The 21,566-nt window shown below is 44.6% G+C and overlaps 1 protein-coding gene across 12 annotated transcripts in view; it reads left to right on the top strand.

The window, feature by feature from the left end:
* The window catches only part of LOC143942641 (NACHT, LRR and PYD domains-containing protein 12-like), a 280,534-nt gene that overhangs the window by 124,814 nt on the left and 134,154 nt on the right, over positions 1-21,566 (top strand). For 2 of the 12 annotated variants that reach the window (XM_077464012.1, XM_077464017.1), the window contains exon 5: positions 8,780-8,944. The exons of 9 other annotated variants lie outside the window; for them this stretch is intronic. In XM_077464012.1, coding sequence (XP_077320138.1) covers positions 8,780-8,944 — 165 coding nt within the window. Of the gene's footprint in view, positions 1-8,779; positions 8,945-13,675; positions 13,841-21,566 lie in introns of all 12 variants that reach the window. One more of the 12 variants, XM_077464016.1, reaches the window with a different exon arrangement.

Consider the following 21,566-nt stretch of genomic DNA (forward strand, 5'->3'; position numbering starts at 1 on the left):
GTCACTGATATGAAGCACTGATGGCTTCAGTGATAGGAGGCACTGATAGGCATTGATGGCTGAGCTGATATGAGGCACTGATTGGCTGCACTGATAGGAAGCATTGATGGCTGCACTGATATGGCATTGATATGAAGCATTGATGGCTGCACTGATAGGAGGCACTGATGGTGGTACTAATAGGGGGAACTGATGGCTGCACTGATATGAGGCACTGATGGCTAGACTGATAGGAGACACTGATGGCTGCACTGATATGAGGCACTAATATGAAGCACTGATGGCTAGGCATGCTGGCATGTGTAGTTCCTGAGCAGGCAGGACTCACCTTTTTTTCAGTAAACCACAGCCGGCATTTTCACACATGGCAGGCACTTCCAGGACACCTGAGGTGTGCAGGAGAGGGGGAGGAGCTGGGAGATGAGAAGACATGGGGCCATCGCTGGTCAGTCAGTCCTCTGGGCTGTGCAATAGGGGCCATTCCATTGACAGGACCCGGGGAAGTTGCTGCCAGTCTGACACCCCCCTCGCACAAGGAGCAGACTGCTTCCCCATTTGTAGCACAGTCCCACACAACATGGCTACAGCAAGCCACCGGGGACTGTATGTGTGCAGGAGGCGGGACTCAGGATACAGAGAACTGGACATGCCCTCTGCCCATGGTGCACATACCCCCAGGGGTATATGTACCATAGGTTGAAAAAACCCTGATGTAGAGAATAGTTACATTCATTCCTGGCGAGAAATTCCTTTTTTTCTGGTAACATTCTTCTCTTCTACAAATTGTGGGATAATGATCTGACAGACAGTTCCTGCCCCCACCTGGCATCTGGAATAAGAAATAACCAGACACTGAGGACACTGGACCTGTCTATAAACAATCTGGAGGGTCCTCATTTCAGGGATCTGATGGAAGCTCTGACAACAAGCCGGATAGAGGAATTACGGTGAGTATAACAGGACTGACTGAGACAATAATATTCGGGGACAGTTTTATATCTAAACCACATAAATAATATAGAAATATGAGAATGTCATCAAATTCCATCTTTAGGTTCCATAAATATCCAATCCTGGACTGTTATGTCCTAACAACAAATAATAATGGAGATATATTTAGTCTCCTGGTTGTCTCTATATATCACCAATATCAGACAGTTCTCTAAAGCTGGATATAACATTTAATAAAATGAAATATCTGCACTAAAAAACTTGAAAAACTTTGTGAAAATCTAATGAATGTCATTTTATAGATCCCTACACTTAGTGACAAAATGTGTGATGAGACAAACGAGAAATCTGCAACCTACAATGTGTCCGAATACCAACACTTGCTGAACATTTCACAAATGAATGTAGATGTGATAACTCCACCAATAGTGATCAGATATAACAATTACATTTACTACAAAAATGCACTTTCATACATGTGAGCAAGGGGAGATCTCCTCCAACCTTTTCACAGCTACTTCAATCTACACTCACCAGCCACTTTATTAGGTACACCTGTTCAATTGCTTGGTAATACAAATTTCTAATCGGCCAATCGCATGGCAGCAACTCATGCATTTAAGCATCTAGATGTGGTGAAGAAGACTTGCTGAAGTTCAAACTGATTATCATAATGGGGAAGGAAGGAGATTTAAGTGACTTTAAACGTTCAACGGTTGTTGGTGTCCGATGGGCTGGCCTGAGTTTTTCTGGGATTTTCACATACAACCATCTCTCGGGTTTACAGAGAATGGTGAGAAAATAGCCAGTGAGCGGCAGTTGTGTGGAGGAAAATGCCTTGCTGAGGTCACAGGAGAATGGGCAGACTGGTTCCAGATGATAGAAAGGCAACAGTAACCTGAAATAACCACTTGTTACACCCAAGGTATGCAGAATACCATCTCTGAATAAACATATTGAACCTTGAAGTAGATGGGCTACAGCAGCAGAATACCACACCGGGGGCCACTCCTGTCAGCTAAGAACAGGAAGCTGAGGCTCAACAAAATTGGACAATAGAAGATTGGAAAAACGTTGCCTGGTCTGATGAGTCTGGATTTCAGCTGCAACATTCAGATGGTAGGGTCAGAATTTGGCGCATGGATCCATCCTGCCTTGTGTTACCTGATCAGGCTGGTGGTGGTGGGGTAATAGTGTGGGGGGATATTTTCTTAGCACACTTTGGGCCCCTTAGTACCAATTGATCATGGTTTAAATGCCACGGCCTACCTGAGTATTTTTGCTGATCATGTCCATCCCTTTATGACTACAGTGTCCCCATCCTCTGATGGCTCCTTCAGGATAATGCCCCATGTCACAAAGCTCCAATTATCTCACCACTGGACAATGAGGTCACTGTCCTCCAATGGCCTCCACAATCAGCACATCTCATCCAATAGAGGGCCTTTGGGATGTTGTGGTGCGGGAGATTGGCATTATGGATGTGCAGCCGACAAATCTGCAGCAACTGTGTGATGTTATGTCACTATGGAGAAGAATCTCAGAGGAACGTTTCCAACACCTTGTATCTATGTCACCAAGAATGAAGCAAAAAGGGGTCCAACCCGTTACTAACAAGGTGACCCTAATAAAGTGGTCGGTGAGTGTATATAACATATAATGTGCAAAATTACATAAACAGGAAGAGCAACAAAGTTATCTTATAAAATTTGCAAACATCAAGAGAACGTTCATAAATGTGAAAAAGCGGATTTCCTACAAACCATTCACCACGACTTCCATCTCCAAATACCATACAGTGACTTGTGCAGTAACAGAAATAATAAGTCCCAAAGGTTCATCCAGATGGTTTAAATCAATACTAATCAGCTGCCACCTCTTTGCAGCAACTTCAATCCACCTCCACCACACCAGTGAGCAAATAGGTCACTTACCAAAAGTAGGGATGAGCCGAACACCCTCCTGTTTGGTTTGTAGCAGAACAGAACATGCAAACAGGCAAAAAATTTGGCAAGAACACAAGAACACTGCTAAAGTCTATGGGACACGAACATGAATAATCAAAAGTGCTCATTTTAAAGGCTTATATGAAAGTTATTGTTATAAAAAGTGTTCGGGGACCCGGGTCCTGCCCCAGGGGACATGTATCAATGCAATTTTTTTTTTTTAAACAGCCATTTTTTCAGAAGCAGTGATTATTTAATGATTGAAGTGAAACAATAAAAATGAAACATTCCTTTGACTATTGTGCCGGGGGGTGTTTATAATATGCCTGTGAAGTGGCAAAAGGGGGGCAAGAGAGCACCCCCCTCCTGAACTGTACCAGACCACATGCCCTCAACATGGGGAGGGTGCTTTGGCATAACCCCCCAAAGCACCTTGTCCCCATGTTGATGGGGACAAGGGCCTCATCCCCCACAACCCTTGCCTGGTGGGCGGGGGGCTTATCGCAATCTGGAAGCCCCCCTTTAACCCCTGTGTGAAATGGTAACGGGGTACAAATGTACCCCTACCATTTCACAAACAAGTGTAAAATTTTTAAAAATGACAAGACACAGCTTGGGCACAAGACCTTTATTAAAAAAAATGTAAATGTCCCACGAAGTCCATTCATCTTCTATGAAGCCGCGACAGACTGAGAAAAAAAAGCCAAGACCATTCCTCTTCCATGGGAGACTTCCGCTATGTGACGCTTCTTCTCTTGTGACAGTTGTTATATAACTTAGGGCGGGGCCACCCAGTGACATAAACAAGTGACCCCACCCCCTCTGATGCCACGGGCAAGCCATAGGGAAGTCCCCATGGTGTCAGAGGGGGCAGGGTCATCCGGTGACATAAACGGGTGACCCTGCCCCCTCTGATGCCACGGGAAGCCATAGGGAAGTCCCTGTGGCATCAGAGGGGGTGGGATCTCCTGGTTGCGTCACCAGGTGGCCCCGCCCTCAGTTATACAAGAACTGTCACAGAGAAGAAGCGTCACATGGTGGGTGCCTCCCATAGAAGAGGGTCGGTTACGGACTTTTTTTATTTTTCGGTCATCACGGCTTCATAGAATAAGATGAATGGACTTCGTGGGACATTTTTTAAATGTATTTTTTAATAAAGGTCCCCAAGCTGTGTCTTGTCGTTTTTAACATTTTGACACTTTTTTGCACCGGGCAAGGGTTGTGGGGATGAGGCCCTTGGTTTTGGTGTTTGGTGGGACTACCCCAAAGCATCCTCCCCATGTTGAGGGCATGTTGCCTGCTCTGGTATGGATTTTGAGGGGGATCCCTACACCATTTTTTTAAAAAATTTGGTGCATTGTTCCCCTTAATTTCCATATCAGACCCAAAGGGCCTGGTATGGATTTTAGGGGACCCCCAGGCAATTTTTTTTTTTTAATTATGGTTTGGGGTTCTCTTTAACCACTTCAGCCCCGGACCAATTGTCAGCCTAAAGACCAGAGGTCTTTTTACAATTTCGCACTGCTTTAACTGGTAATTGCGCGGTCATGCAATGTTGTACCCAAACAAAATTTGCGTCCTTTTCTTCCCACAAATAGAGCTTTATTTTGATGGTATTTGATTGCCTCTGCGATATTTTTTTTTTACGATATAAAAGGAAAAAGACAGAAATTTTTTTTAAAAAAATATATTTTCTACTTTTTGTTATAAGAAAAATCGAATAAACTAAATTTTAGTCATACATTTAGGGCAAAATGTATTCAGCCACATGTCTTTAGTAAAAAAAATGTCAATAAGCGTATATTTATTGGTTTGCGCAAAAGTTATAGCGTCTACAAACTAGAGTACATTTTCTGGAATTTACACAGCTTTTAATTTATGACTGCCTATTTCATTTCTTGAGGTGCTAAAATGGCAGGGCAGTACAAACCCCCCCCAAATGACCCCATTTTGGAAAGCAGACACCCCAAGGAAAATGCTGAGGGGCATGCTGAGCCCATTGAATATTTTTTTTTGTCCCAAGTGATTGAATAATGACACAAAAAAAAAAGTTTACAAAAAGTTGTCACTAAATGATATATTGCTCACACATGCCATAGTTATATGTGGAATTGCACCCCAAAATATATCCTGCTGCTTCTCCTGAGTACGGGGATACCACATGTGGGGAGTCTAGACACGTACGGCACCCCGAAAACCAAGCACCGCCTTCAGGATTTCCAAGGGTGCAAATTTTTGATTTCACTCCTCACTACCTATCACAGTTTCGAAGGCCATAAAATGCCAAAATAGCACAAAACCCCCCCCAAATGACCCCATTTTGGAAAGTAGACACCCCAAGCTATTTACTGAGAGGCATGTTGAGTCCATGAAATATTTTATATTTTGCCACAAGTTGCAGGAATATTACAATTTTTTTTTTTTTGCACAAAGTTGTCACTAAATGATATATTGCTCACACATGCTATGGGCATAAGTGAGATTACACCCCAAAATAAATTCTGCTGCTTCTCCTGAGTACAGGGATACCACATGTGGGGGACTTTTTGGGAGCCTAGCCGCGTACGGGACCCCAAAATCCAAGCACAGCCTTCAGGATTTAAATATAAAACGCTACCAAAAAAACTGTTAGCAATCGCAGGGATCAGGCCTGACTCTGCGAACGCTGCAGTTATGTGTTTAGTGTTTTGTAAGTGACAGTGATCGATCAATACTGCACTTGGGTGGGCTGGGCGGAGGGGCAAAACGCAGGTGCTAGCAGGTATCTGGGCTGATCCTGCTAACAATGCGTTTTTTTGGAACCTTAAACTGCTGGGGACGCTAGTATAGATCAGATCAGATATTGATCTGTTCAGATTCTATACCACTACGGGAGGTGTATGCTTTGCGCGTGGGTGTTAGCGGTACTGGCACTAACCTAGCGCTGCCTGGGGCGACGCAGACCCTGACCCTAAACCCTAATTGATATCACCTGCCGGGTGATCAGGGGGTTAAACTTTTATTGGGTAATAAATGGTGGGTGCCCTGATGCTATAAAAAGCAAACTAACTAACCAGAGTCACCCGTAACACTTATACGGTGATCACTGGTGAAAGGGTTAACTAGGGGCAATCAGGGGGTTCAAATTTTTATTAGGTAGTATATGGGGGTCCCTGGCGCTATATAAAAACCTGACGGGGAACCTAAATAACTAACTGGCTAACCAGCGTCACCAGTGGCACTTATACGGTGATCGCTGGTGAAAGGGTTAACTAGGAGCAATCAGGGGGTTAAAAACATTATTGGGTAGTATATGGGGGTACCTAGCGCTATAAAAACCTGGCGGTGAACCTAAAAAAAATAACTAGCTACCTAGCGACACCAGTGACACTAAAGCAGCGATCAGAAAAACGATTGCTTAGTGATACTGGCAAAAGGGGGTGAAAGGGTTAACTAGGGGCAATCAGGGGGTTAAAACCATTATTGGGGGTAGGGGGCTACCCTGGACCTAACACTAACTGCCCTGACAGTTTTTACTGTCACAACTGACACTAAATGCAGTGATCAGTAAATAAATGATCACTGCAATCAGTGACACTGTGACTGGGGCGGGGGGGCAGGGGGCGATCAGGGGGGATTTGTGTACATATGTGTACCTACATGTCAGTGTAGTGTTGGTGCACTTACTTTCTCTGTTCTCCTTGCAGTCCGGTAAAAAAGACCGCCCCGAGGAGAATGACATCACTTCCTCCCTGCCTGTGTTTACACTACACAGGCGGGGGAAGCTTCTCATTCGCCAGGAGCGATCGAGAGGGGATGGCCAGAAACCAACGGCCATCCCCTCATCCCGGATCGCTCCTGAAGCGAAACGGACTGCCACATCCAGCGGGAGGGGGTCCGATCTGCTGGAAGGCAAGCACGTACATGTATGTGCTTGTGCCTGTTGGTGACATTCTGCCGACGTACATTGCCATGCGTTGGTCCTTAAGTGGTTAACCACTTCAATACTGGGCTATAGTCATATGACGTCCGCAGATGGGATCTCCCATCCTGGGCGGGACTCATATGATGTCCTCGGCTTGTTGCCACTCCTGTGGGCCCCCGGGGCCCGCAGCACGGTGATCGTGGATGAGGTGTGTTCCGCAGACACAGCCCATCCCAGATCCGTGTAAAGAGCCAATAAAAATTGTCTCTTTACCACGTAACCGGCTGTGTCCAATCACAGCCGGTCACATGTACTGTCTACATGTGCTGTCTACATGCACAAGGCTTGTCACTGAGACACAGCCCAACCACGATTGCAGTAAAGAGCCAATGAAATTTACTCTTTACCATGTGACCGGCTGTGTCCAATCACAGCTGGTCACAGAATGTCAACAAATCACGGTAACGAGATGTTACCGAATTCTCCTCACACACCTGTCATGTGTGAGAAGGAGATTGTGGTAACATCTCGTTACCGCTTAGTGTACACCAACCACACCGATTGCCCTCCTAATAAAGAGGACTTGTCGCCACCCATCAAAGTACCCAAGTACCTGTCACAGCCCACCTGAGTACCTGTCACAGCCCACCAGGCCATCCGAGTAGCTGCCACCAGGCCAACAGAGTACCTGTGGACCTGTCACCAGCCCATTGAAGTACCCGAGAGGCTTTTTCTTTTCTATATAATGTGATTGCGGCCATTGTCTGGATACCTCGGGTGATATTGGAGATACTACCTGGAGGTCTGACATTCCGTGGCACAGTCTGTTCTCATCGGAAGCCGGCTTGAGCGGAGTGGCGCTGCTGGTAGGATATAAACAAGCATGGCTGGGCCTTGCTTGTGGGGACAAACCTTTTGGTAAGTGACCTGTTTGCTCACTGGTGTGGAGGAGATTGATTGATGTTGCTGCGAAGAGGTGGCAGCTGATCAGCATTGATTTAAGCCAGATGGATCTCTGGGAGTTATTATTTCTGTTACTGCACAAGTCACTGTATGGTGATTGGAGATGGAAGTAGTGGTGAACAGGTTGAAGGAAATCTGCGTTTTCATGTTTATGAACTTTCTCTTGATGTTTGCAATTTCATGAGATAACTTTGTTGCATTTCATGTTTTTTTAAACATTATATGTTATATAGATTGAAGTACCTGTGAATAGGTTGGAGGAGATCTGCCCTTCCTCACATGTATGAAAGTGCATTTTTGTAGTGAATGTAATTGTTATATCTGCTCACTATTGGTGGAATTATCACATCTAGTATAATATGGAAGACTGCAGCAGCACTAGTATATAACATTCACACAATATGAATGTGAAAATATTGTGTATGTAAGTGTATATATAACAATGGTATGGAGAATATTTCACTGATGACTAATGAAGAGAATTTATAATCAGCATATATAAAATTAGTGCAGCAATATGAACAATTTTTCAAAAAAGTCCAAAGAAAGAACAGTAATAATAAAATCTCCACACCATAAGATCAAATCCTCCACCATGATATTCAAAGAAAATCCCAAAGTTCCTTGGTGTCACTTTTAGTCAATGAAGTTTCCACAACATGAGTGAGACTTCTGTGACCATCAAAGTGAATCCCCACAACTGAATCCAAGACTTAGCAGAAGGTTGGAGGTGAAAGCCTAGAGGTCAGTGTGAGTGTGTATGGTCCAATCCCCATACAGGAATAATGAATGGATCACACCACCTCATCCACTTCTCATGTCACATTTAGTAATTGGGGTCCACAAAAAGAGAAATCCTCCAATAGTGTAGATGATCGATCGTGTTTTATAAAGTGATCTCATATTAATGATTCCAATAAAGAGAAATGAGTTCCATTCATGTAGAGAATAGTTACATTCATTCCTGGGGGAGAAATTCATTTTCTTCTGGTAACATTCTTCTCTTCTTCTACAGATTGTCCTCTAATGACTTGACAGACAGTTCCTGCCCCCACCTGGCATCTGGGATAAGAAATAACCAGACACTGAGGACACTGGACCTGTCTGATAACAATCTGGAGGGTCCTCATTTCAGGGATCTGATGGAAGCTCTGACAACAAGCCGGATAGAGGAATTACAGTGAGTATAACAGGACTGACTGAGACAATAATATTCTGGGACAGTTTTATATCTAAACCACATAAATAATATAGAAATATGAGAATGTCATCAAATTCCATCTTTAGGCTCCATGTACACTGGGCTTAAAAATGTCAGTTCCCTTGGCAGAAAAAAACTTTCATATAGAGAGTTTATTGTACAAAGTTTACATGAGTTTAGGAGAGTTTTGCATTTTTTATCCCAGAAAGCTCCAATCAGAAACACGAAGGCAGAAGAGGTTTTTTTTCCTGCCTCTAAATGTTGAGGTCAAAATATGTCTGTAATCATCCCAATGTGTATGGAGACATAGGAGAACATGGAGCTGCTTCTACAGGCAGAACACAAAACTCCTGTAGTAGCAGCAATTTTTTTTTTTAAGCCAGTGTGCATGGAGCCTAAATATCCAATCCTGGACTGTTACACTATATTACCAAAAGTATTGGGACACCCGCCTTTACAATGGCATCCCAGTCTTAGTCTGTAGGGTTCAATATTGAGTTGGCCCATCCTTATAACAGCTTCAACTCTTCTGGGAAGGCTGTCCGCAAAGTTTAGGAGTGTGTCTATGGGACTGTTTGACCATTCTTCTAGAAGCACAATTGTTAGGTCAGGCACTGATGTTGGATGAGAAGGCCTGGCTTGCAGTCTCCACACTAACTCATCCTAAAGGTGTTCTATCGGGATGAGGTCAGGACTCTGTGCAGGCTAATAAAGTTCCTCCACCCCAAACTCACTCATCCATGTTTTTATGGACCTTGCTTTGGGCACTGGTGCACAGTCATGTTGGAAAATTTCATGCTCCCAACTTTGTGGGAACAGTTTGGGGATGGCCCCTTCCTATTCCAAATTGTCTTGGTATGCTGACATCTTAAGCGTTCCCTTCACTGGAACTAAGGGGCCAAGCCCAACCCCTGAAAAACAACCCCACACCATAATCCCCCTTCACCAAATCATTTGGGGCAGTGCACAAAGCAAGGTCTATAAAGACATAGTTGAGCGAGTTTGGGGTGGAGGAACTTGACTGGTCTGCACAGAGTCCTGACCTCAACCCGATATAGAACACCTTTAGCATGAATTTGAGTGGAGACTGAGCCAGGCCTTCTCATCCAACATCAGTGCATGATCTCACAAATGCACTTCTGTAAGAATGGTCAAACATTCCCATAGACATACTCCTAAACCTTGTGGCCGGTCTTCCCAGAAAAGATGAATCTGTTATAGCTGCAAAGGGTGGGCCAACTCACCATTGAACCCTACGGACTAAAGGCCCATACACACGATACGAAAATCAGAAGTAAAATTTTGCCCAAACGATCTGCCGATTTTTAGATCATTAGTATTGTGCTTTCGATAGCCGATTCTGATTTTTTTTTGTCTGAGAAAGCTGGATGTGCAAACTATAACATTTTTATCGTACGTGAACGAAAGAATACATACAAAACTATTCAACACATTACAACACTTCTGAAGTTGTATTCTGTCAGATGAGAATTTTCGTATGGTGAGTAACCTCTTCACTTTCCATATGAGACTAGCATGTCACAAAAAACGGACGAACAGTCGTCCAAAAATATGATCGTGTGTACGAGGTTTAAGGCTGGGATGCCATTAATGATTATGTGCTTGTAAAGGCAGGCGTCCCAATACTTTTAGTTATATAGTGTATGTCTAAACTACATAAATCTCCAATATCAGACAGTTCTCTAAAGCTGGATATAAAAATGTAAAAAATTTAAATATCTGCACTAAAAAACATGAACAACTTTATGAAAATCTAATGAATGAAAACCAGCCGCCAGCAGGAAGTCTGATATAGAAGTACAAATAGTATAATATAATTCTATGTATAGAGCCCTACACTTAGTGACACAATGTGTGATGAGACAAATGAGAAATCTGCAACCTACAATGTGTCCGAATACCAACACTTCTAATGTAGATGTGATAACTCCACCAATAGTGATCAATAATAACAATTCAATTCACTACAAAAATGCACTTTCATACATGTGAGGAAGGGCAGATCTCCTCCAACCTATTCACAGCTACTTCAGTCTGTATAACATATAATGTGCAAAAATACAATATCATCCGAGGTATCCAGACAATGGCCGCAATCACATTACATAGAAAGAAAAAAGCCTCCATGTCACTGCCTGGACTCCATCATACACGGCTGCAGTCCAGAGCGGTGTGTGCTCTGAGTTCTGTGTATACTCGTGTATATGATGGAAGTGTACAATCTGTGATTCTATATATATTTAAGGATTATGCACTATGGAGGCTTTTTCTTTTCTATGTAATGTGATTGCGGCCATTGTCTGGATACCTCGGGTGATATTGGAGATACTACCTGGAGGTCTGAAATTCCGTGGCACAGTCTGTTCTCATCGGAAGCCGGCTTGAGCGGAGTGGCGCTGCTGGAAGGATATAAACAAGCGTGTCTGGGCCTTGCTTGTGGGGACAAACCTTTTGGTAAGTGACCTGTTTGCTCACTGGTGTGGGGGAGGTTAATTGAAGTTGCTGCAAAGAGGTGGAAGATGATCAGCATTGATTTAAAGAGGAAGTAAACCCTGATGAGTTTACTTCCTCTTTCATTCCCTGCAAAGGCAAAGCATAATGGACTACTATGCATCGCATAGTAGTCCATTATGTGTCACTTACCTGACACAGGAGCCAGCGAAGTCGCTGCTGTCCCCTGTAGTCCGCCGCATCCATCTTGTTGGTGGCGTCTCGCAGCTCCGCCGCTGTCATTCAGCGAAGTCGCGATGACGTCACTCCTGCGCATGCGCACGGGAGTCAACATGCGTGGCAGCTCCATTCTTGGAAATGCCGCGCTCAGTGCGCCTGCGCGACGCTGTCTACGGTGCATGCGCCGTAGACAGCGGTGCCCGTTTTCGGGCAAATATCTCCTAAACCATATAGGTTTAGGAGATATTTCTTGGACCTACAGGTAAGCCTTAATCAAGGCTTACCTGTAGGTCAAAGTGGTTTGTAAGGGTTTACAACCACTTTAAACCATCTGAATGAATCTCTGGGACTTATTATTTATGTTACTGCACAAGTCACTGTATGGTGATTGGAGATGGAAGTAGTGGTGAATGGGTTGTAGGAAATCTACCTTTTCACCTTTATAAACTTTCTCTTGATGTTTGCAATTTTTTTAGATAACTCTCATAGCTCTTCATGTATATTTATTTTTGCATATTATATGTTAAATAGATTGAAGTAGCTGTGAATAGGTTGCAGGAGATCTGCCTTTGTTTACATTTATGAAAGTGTATTTTTGTAGTGAATATAATTGTTATATCTGATCCCTATTGGTGGAATTATCACATCTAGTATAATATGGAAGACTGCAGTACTAGTATATAACATTCACACAATATAAATGTGAAAATATAACAATAAAAGTGAGACTCCTCATCACAAAACTCCCTATAAGTGTATATATAACAATGGTATGGAGACTATTTCACTGATAACTAATGAAGAGAATTTATAATCAGCATATATAAAATTAGTGCAGCAATATTAGTACAAATTTTCAAAAAATGTCCAAATAAAGAACGGTAATAATAAAATCTTCTCCACACCATAAGATCAAATCCTCCACCATGATGTTCAAAGGACATACCAAAGTACAATTGTCATAAGATGCGCACGGGTAAGGCGCTCTGGTGCACAGTTATGCGCAATAGGAATGCGCTAAAGTGCACGAGCACACACACACAGGATGTGACCCCTCGCTGACCTATAAAGGAAGTGAGGTCATCGAAACACACTGCTGGTTCGTCTTCAGCTTCCTGTGATTCCCACATCTGCTCTTGTGATCTGTATTACCCGTTGTGACCCGGATTACCTCATTGACCTCGCTGATCTTCTCCTGACCTGACCTCTGGCTTGACCTTGGACTCCCGCTTTCTGAACGTGTTTGACCCTCAGCCTGCATCTGGACTTACCTGCTATCTCCTGTGTTCGACCCCTGGCTTGTCTTTGGATTATCCTTCTGTCTCAGCGTTCCTGGTACTTGTTGTCTTCTGATCTGGACAGTGTTTGACCCCTGGCCTGCCTCCTGGATTCTGCCTTTGCCTTACAGACTTGCTACCATTGCTACTGGACCTTCCCACGGGACATCACCTTTCAGCTCTGCTCAAGCTACCTGCTGATCTACTAGCAAGTGACTGTCCTACTGGTAGCTTGTGCCTCTTGGTGCAACCAACCTCTGTGCCACCTTCAGGGGTGGTCTGCGCCGAGTCGCAACAGTGACCACTCTCAGCATCTTGGCCTCGGTGAGTACATTTATATGATAACAATGGTGTCAATTTTAGTCAATGAAGTTTCCACAACATGAGTGAGACTTCTGTGACCATTAAAGTGAATCCCCACAACTGAATCCAAGACTTAGCAGAAGGTTGGAGGTGAAAGCCTAGAGGTCAGTGTGAGTGTGTATGGTCCAATCCCCATACAGGAATAATGAATGGATCCCACCACCTCATCCACTTCTCATGTCACATTTAGTAATTGGGGTCCACAAAAAGAGAAATCCTCCAATAGTGTCGATGATCGATCGTGTTTTATAAAGTGATCTAATATTAATGATTAAAGAGAGATGAGAGAAATGAGTTCCATTCATGTAGAGAATAGTTACATTCATTCCTGGGGGAGAAAATCATTTTCTTCTGGTAACGTTCTTCTCTTCTTCTACAGATTGGATGATAATCACCTGACAGACAGTTCCTGCCCCCACCTGGCATCTGGAATAAGAAATAACCAGACACTGAGGACACTGAACCTGAATGGGAACAATCTGGAGGGTCCTCATTTCAGGGATCTGATGGAAGCTCTGACAACAAGCCGGATAGAGGAATTACGGTGAGTATAACAGGACTGACTGAGACAATAATATTCTGGGACAGTTTTATATCTAAACCACATAAATAATATAGAAATATGAGAATGTCATCAAATTCCATCTTTAGGCTCCATAAGGCTCCATGCACACTGGGCTTAAAAATGTCAGTTCCCTTGGCAGAAAAAACTTTCATATAGAGAGTTTATTGTACAAAGTTTAGACGAGTTTAGGAGAGTTTTTTGCATTTTTTCTCCCAGAAAGATCCAATCAGAAACACTAAGCAGAAGAGGTTTTTTTTCCCTGCCTCTAAATGTTGAGGTCAAAATATGTCTGTAATCATCCCAATGTGTATGGAGACATAGGAGAACATGGAGCTGCTTCTACAGGCAGAACACAAAACTCCTGTAGTAGTAGCAATTTTTTTAAGCCAGTGTGCATGGAGCCAAAATATCCAATCCTGGACTGTTACACTATATTACCACAAGTATTGGGACACCCACCTTTACACGCACATGAACTTTAATGGCATCCCAGTCTTTGTCCGTATGGTTCAATATTGAGTTGGCCCGTCCTTTGCAGCTATAACAGCTTCAGCTCTTCTGGGAAGGCTGTCCGCAAAGTTTAGGAGTGTGTCTATGGGACTGTTTGACCATTCTTCCAGAAGCACATTTGTTAGGTCAGGCACTGATGTTGGATGAGAAGGCCTGCCTTGCAGCCTCTGCACTAACTCATCCCAAAGGTGTTCTATCAGGTTGAGGTCAGGACTCTGTGCAGGCTAGTCAAGTTCCTCCACCCCAAACTCACTCATCCATGTCTTTATGGACCTTGCCTTTGGCACTGGTGCACAGTCATGTTGAAATAGGAAGGGGCCACCCCCAAACTGTTCCCACAAAGTTGGGAGCATGACATTTTCCAAATTGTCTTGGTATGCTGACATCTTAAGAGTTCCCTATACTGGAACTAAGGGGCCAAGCCCAACCCCTGAAAAACAACCCCACACCATACTCCCCCTTCACCAAATGATTTGGGGCAGTGCACAAAGCAAGGTCTATAAAGACATAGATGAGCGAGTTTGGGGTGGAGGAACTTGACTGGTCTGCACAGAGTCCTGACCTCAACCCGATTTAGAACACCTTTAGCATGAGTTTGAGTGGAGACTGCGAGCCAGGCCTTCTCTTCAAACATCAGTGCATGATCTCACAAATGCACTTCTGTAAGAATGGTCAAACAATCCCATAGACACACTCCTAAACCTTGTGGACGGTCTTCCCAGGAAAGAAGAAGCTGTTATAGCTGCAAAGGGTGGGCCAACTCAATATTGAACCCTACGGACTAAAGGCCCATACACACGATACGAAAACCAGTAGTAAAATTTTGGCAAAATGATCTGACGATTTTTGGATCATTAGTATTGTGCTTTCGATAGCTGATTCTGATTTTTTTTTGTCTGAGAAAGCTGGATGTGCAAACTATAAAATGTTTATCGTACGTGAACTCAGAAACGAAAGAATACATACAAAACTATTCAACACATTACATCACTTCTGAAGTTGTATTCTGTCAGACGAGAATTTTCGTATGGTGAGTAACCTCTTCACTTTCCATATGAGACTAGCATGCCACAAAAAACAGACGAACGGTCATCAGAAAATCTGATGGTGTGTACGAGGCTTAAGACTGAGATGCCATTAAAGTTCATGTGCTTGTAAAGGCCGGTGTCCCAATAATTTTGGTAATATAGTGTATGTATAAACTATATAAATTAAATAATAATAATGGAGATATATTTCATCTCCTGGTTGTCTCTTTATATCACCAATGTCAGACAGTTCTCTAAAGCTGGATATAAAAATGAAATATCTGCACTAAAAAATATGAACAACTTTGTGAAAATCTAATGAATGAAAACCAGCCGCCAGCAGGAAGTCTGATATAGAAGTACAAATAGTATAATATAATTCTATGTATAGAGCCCTACACTTAGTGACACAATGTGTGATGAGACAAATGTGAAATCTGCAACCTGCAATGTGTCCGAATATCAACACTTCTAATGTAGATGTGATAACTCCACCAATAGTGATCAATAATAAAAAGTAAATCCACTACAAAAATGCACTTTTATACATGTCAGGAAGGGCAGATCTCCTCCAACCTATTCACAGCTACTTCAGTGTATAACATATAATGTGCAAAAATACAATATCACCCGAGGTGTCCAGACAATGGTCGCCATCACATTACATAGAAAGGAAAAAGCCTCCATGTCACTGCCTGGACTCCATCATACACGGCTGCAGTCCGGAGCGGTGTGTGCTCTGAGTTCTGTGTATACTCGTGTATATGATGGAAGTGTACAATCTGTGATTCTATATATATTTAAGGATTATGCACTATGGAGGCTTTCTCTTTTCTATGTAATGTGATTGCGGCCATTGTCTGGATACCTCGGGTGATATTGGAGATACTACCTGGAGGTCTGACATTCTGTGGCACAGTCTGTTCTCATCAGAAGCCGGCTTGAGCAGAGTGGCGTTGCTGGAAGGATATAAACAAGCGTGTCTGGGCCTTGCTTGTGGGGACAAACCTTTTGGTAAGTGAACTGTTTGCTCACTGGTGTGGGGGAGGTTGACTGAAGTTGCTGCAAAGAGGTCACAATTGATCAGCATTGATTTAAACCATCTGGATGAATCTCTGGGACCTATTATTTCTGCTACTGCACAAGTCACTGTATGGTGATTGGAGATGGAAGTAGTGGTGAATGGCTTGAAGAAAATCTGCTTTTTTACCTTTATAATTTTTCTCTTGATGTTTTCAATTTTTTTAAGATAACTGTGTTGCTCTTCATGTTTATTTATTTTTGCATATTATAAGTTATATAGATGGAAGTAGCTGTGAATAGGTTGCAGGAGATCTGCCCTTGCTCACATGTATGAAAATGGGATTTTTATATACAGCTTACCTGTAAAATCCTTTTCTTGAGAGTACATCACGGGACACAGGAGCTTCATTACATAGTGGGTTATATAGGCACCTCTGGTGATTGGACACTGGTTGACCCTAATTAAGGAGAATTCCTCCCCTATATAACCCCTCCCATCCGGGAGGCACCTCAGTTTTGTAGCAAAGCAATAAGAACCACGTAAAACCCAAGAGGGGCGGGAGCCCTGTGTCCCGTGATGTACTCTCAAGAAAAGGATTTTACAGGTAAGCTGTATATAAAAATCCCATTTTCTTGATCATACATCACGGGACACAGGAGCTTCATTACATAGTGGGATGTCCCAAAGCAATGCTCAGGTTGAGGGGAGGGAGACACAGATCATAAGCATAGACCGCCAGGGACCTGAGGACCTAAACTGCAGCCTGCAGTACACTGCGCCCGAAGGCGATATCCTCTTGCCCTCTGACATCCACCTGATAGAATCTGGTGAATGTGTGGATTGATGACCAAGTCGCAGCCTTACAGATCTGAGCCAGGGAGGCCTGGTGATGCACTGCCCAAGAAGCACTGACAGCCCTAGTAGAGTGCGCTTTCACCTGAAAAGGAGGAATCTTCCCCTTTAAGCTATAGGCCTGAGAAATAACCTGTCTGATCCATCTCGAGAGAGTGGACTTTGACGCTGCCTGACCCCTTCTAGGGCCTTCTGGCAGAATAAATAAGCAGTCAGTTTTTCTTATCTGAGCAGTTGCTTGAAGATAAAGACTGATTGCTCTAACCACATCTAAAGTGTGTAAGGATTCTTCCTCTATGGACTGAGGATTTGGAAAAAAGGATGGTAGGATTATATCTTGATTCAGATGAAAACCTGAAACCACCTTAGGTAGAAAGGACCTGTTGGGACGCATAACCACCCGGTCCTTATGGATAATTAGATAGGGCTCTTTACAAGAAAGAGCTGCCAATTCTGATACCCTTCTAGCCGTGGATATGGCTACTAGGAAGACTAGCTTCTTTGTCAAGAGGACTAACGAAGCAAGATGCAAAGGTTCAAATGGTTGGGCTACTAAGGCCGAGAGAACCAAATTCAGATCCCATGGGCATACCGGAGGTCTGACTGGCGGTCTCATCCGCATAGCCCCCTGGATAAAGGCCCGTATCAGGGAATGTGATGCAAGCGGTCTTTGAAAAAAGACCGACAGGGCCGAAATCTGCACCTTGATGGTGCTTATGGCCAAATTCAATTCAAGGCCTGATTGGAGAAAGGCCAAGATTCTGCTAATGACATACCTTCTGGGATGCCATCTCCTGGGTTCACACCAGGAAACATATGCCCTCCAGATCTTGTAATAGATACGCCTGGAGGCCGGCTTTCTGGCATTGACCAGAGTGGAAAGGACTGGCCCCGAAAGACCACGGTCTTTTAAAATGTGGGTCTCAGCAGCCAGACCGTCAAATTCAGACTGCGTAAAGCAGGATGGTAAATTGGGCCCTGCGAGAGCAGATCTGGCCGGAGGGGGAGGGTCCATGGCCTGCCCACTGCTAGCTTCATGATTTCTGCGAACCATGGTCGCCTGGGCCAAGCCGGGGCCACTAGAAGGACCGACTTCGCCTCCCTCTTGACCCTTCCCAGGAACCGTGACAGTAGCGGGTTCGGGGGGAAGGCATAGATCAGATTGTACTGATTCCAGGGAACCGTCAGAGCATCTGACCCCTGAGCAAGTGCATCTCTTGTCCTTGACACAAAGTTGTCCAGTTTCCTGTTGAATCTGGACGCAAAAAGATCCACGTCTGGAGTGCCCCATTTGTAACATATGTCTCGAAACACATCGGGGTGCAGAGCCCATTCTCCTGGGCACAACTGCTGGCGGCTGAGATAATCCGCCTGCCAATTCTCCACTCCTGGGATGAAGACTGCAGAGAGGCACGGAACATGCTCTTCTGCCCAGACAAGTATGCGATTCACCTCGTTTTGGGCCACCAGACTTCTGGTACCGCCCTGGTGATTGATATAAGCCACCGCGGTGGCATTGTCGGACTGAATCCGAACCGGGAAGCCTCGCAGTCTGTGAGACCACTCTCTGAGTGCCATGTAAACTGCCCGAATCTCTAGGATATTTATGGGCAACAGACTTTCGGTCGCAGACCATTTTCCCTGCGAGCATGTTCCCTCTAATACGGCTCCCCAGCCTGTCAGGCTGGCATCCGTTGTGACAATCTTCCATGAGAGGGGAAGAAATGTTTTGCCTTTTAGCAAATTTCTGGTTTGTAACCACCAAACCAGACTCTTGTGTGCCCGGGGGGATAAACGCATAGGAAGATCCAGGGATTGGGGCTTCCTGTTCCAAATCGCAAGGATGCATCTTTGCAGGGGCCTTGAGTGGAACTGGGCAAATGGGACGGCCTCGAATGAGGCGACCATCTTTCCCAATAGTCTCATACATAGACGAATAGAGGGAGATCTTCTGCCCAGAACTAGGCGCACCAGATCTCCAATGGCCAAGGCCTTTGGCCCTGGAAGGAACACCCTGCCCTGAGCGGTGTCGATAATGAGACCCAGGTAATCCAACCTGGTGGTCGGTTGCAGAGACGACTTTTCTAGGTTTATAATCCAACCTAGGCGGCCCAGATGTTCTAGCGTACTGGTGACGCTGCGACTTAGGCTCGTTATAGTTCTCTCTACGAGAAGCAAGTCGTCTAGGTAAGCCATGACGGCTATGCCCTGAACTCTTAAAGTTGCTAAGAGAGGGTCTAGAATCTTCGTGAAGACTCGGGGGGCCGTGGCTAGGCCGAATGGCAGGGCCACAAATTGAAAGTGGCGTTGCTCTACCGCGAACCTTAGGAACTTCTGGTGCGCGGGAAATATTGGCACGTGGAGATATGCATCTCTGATATCTATTGATGCCATGAATTCTCCTCCCTGCAGGGAGGAAACCACAGTGCGTATAGACTGCATCCGGAAGGTCTGGATGTGTAGAAACCGGTTCAAGTCTCTCAGATCCAAGATAGGTCTGACACTTCCGTTTGGTTTTGGGACAGTGAAGAGATTCGAATAAAAACCTGAACCCTGATCTTTCGGGCTCACCTCTACTATCACACCTTGGGATAGTAACTGATCTAAGGCCAGGAGTAGCGATTTCCGCTCTATTGGATCCTTGGGGATCCTTGACCTTAGAAAACGAAAGGGTGGAATCTTCTGAAATTCTAGCCTGTAGCCCAGAGATACCGAAGAGATCACCCATTTGTCCTGAATCTCCTCCCGCCAGGCGCCTGCAAACTGCAGGAGCCTTCCCCCCACTCGGCCGAGCGGGGGCGCCCCTTCACAAGGAGGTCTTGGAGGTTTGCTTGGCAGGCTTCCGCCCCCAAGTCTTTTTCTGTCCCTGGGCTCGGCCCTGAGGCTTTCTAGCAGCGGAGGGCTGGGAAGGCCGTCGCCACTGTTTAGAGCTTGACGCTTCGGGAGAAAGAGTACGCCTGAATGAGGGACGCTTACTCTTCTTGACTGGAAGGAGTGTAGATTTACCTCCTGAGATATTTTGGATGAATTTATCTAGTTCCTCTCCAAACAAACGTTCCCCTTTAAATGGGAACCCAGCCAAATGCTTTTTGCATGACATCTCAGCGGCCCAATTTTTTAGCCATAGAGCCCTACGCATGTGTACCAACATAAGGGACAAGCGGGATGCTTGTTGGACAGAATCCAAAATCGCATCAATTATGAAACATAAGATGTGAGGCATCTCTGCATATTTCACTACTTCCTCGCTGGGGAGGAGTTCAAACATTTGTTTGACCTGTTCCTTAAGAAACTGACACAATCCTACGGCTGCGACTGTAGGTTGCACCACAGCGCCGGCCATGGAAAAGGAGGCTTTTAACAAGGTTTCCAGCCTTTTGTCAGCTGGATCCTTAAATACCTGCGCATTATCCAAAGGACAAGTTAGGTTTTTATTCACACAAGAGATAGCCGCATCAACAGATGGGGCCCCCCATTTCTTGGTGAAACTTTCCTCCACGGGATAATTCATAGAAAACCTCTTGGGAGGAGTAAACAGTTTATCGGGATGTCCCCAGTCCTCATACATCAAGTCAGCCATTAAAGGATGAATTGGGAAGGAACAGGCAGTCTGTGGGGCTTTCCTGACTTCCAGGGAAGAGACAGAGGATGTAGCGACTTCAGCAGGCGGCATTCTGAACGTGGTACGCACCAATTCAGTGTAATACTGCACCTGCTTTCTGAGTGCCTGGGAGGAGGGGACTAGCTCCTCATCCTCTGACTGATCCGACTGCTCATGATCCCTTTCTAAAGATAGGGATCTCTCCTCATTTTCAGAGCAACTGTCTGAGAGAGGGATTTCAGCAGAGGGAGGGGATCTACCCCTTTTTCTGCTATCTTTTAGGGAAGCAGAAATAAAATTCATTATCCTCCCTTCAAAACTCTCCAATGAAGCCCTAAGGGAGTCCTCAGTGACATAGACCGGGGCTGCGACATTAGGAGAGGCTGCAAAGCCTGAAAGGGGCACTGACTCGTCTTGAGATGCAGGCTCCACTCTTGCAGAGGGGGATGGTAACCTGCATGCACCCTTGGAACCCCTGGACCTAGGCGGTGATTTGCCAGTGCTTTTGTTACCTGCCCCTGAAACCCTCTTACGAGGAGACATAGTACTGAGCTACAAAGCAGAGTTACTAATGTAAAATGCAATCACTTATTTGTGCTTAAAGTCTCACAATAAATCAATATTAGCTTAACTGCACAATATGATGCCGAGTAGGTGTCTTAGGGTTTGCCTGGATCCAATCCCACGGAT

Source organism: Lithobates pipiens, unplaced genomic scaffold, assembly GCF_037356315.1.
Source record: "Lithobates pipiens isolate NorthernLeopardFrog02 unplaced genomic scaffold, aLitPip1_a1.2 Scaffold_30, whole genome shotgun sequence".
Lineage (NCBI taxonomy): Eukaryota > Metazoa > Chordata > Amphibia > Anura > Ranidae > Lithobates > Lithobates pipiens.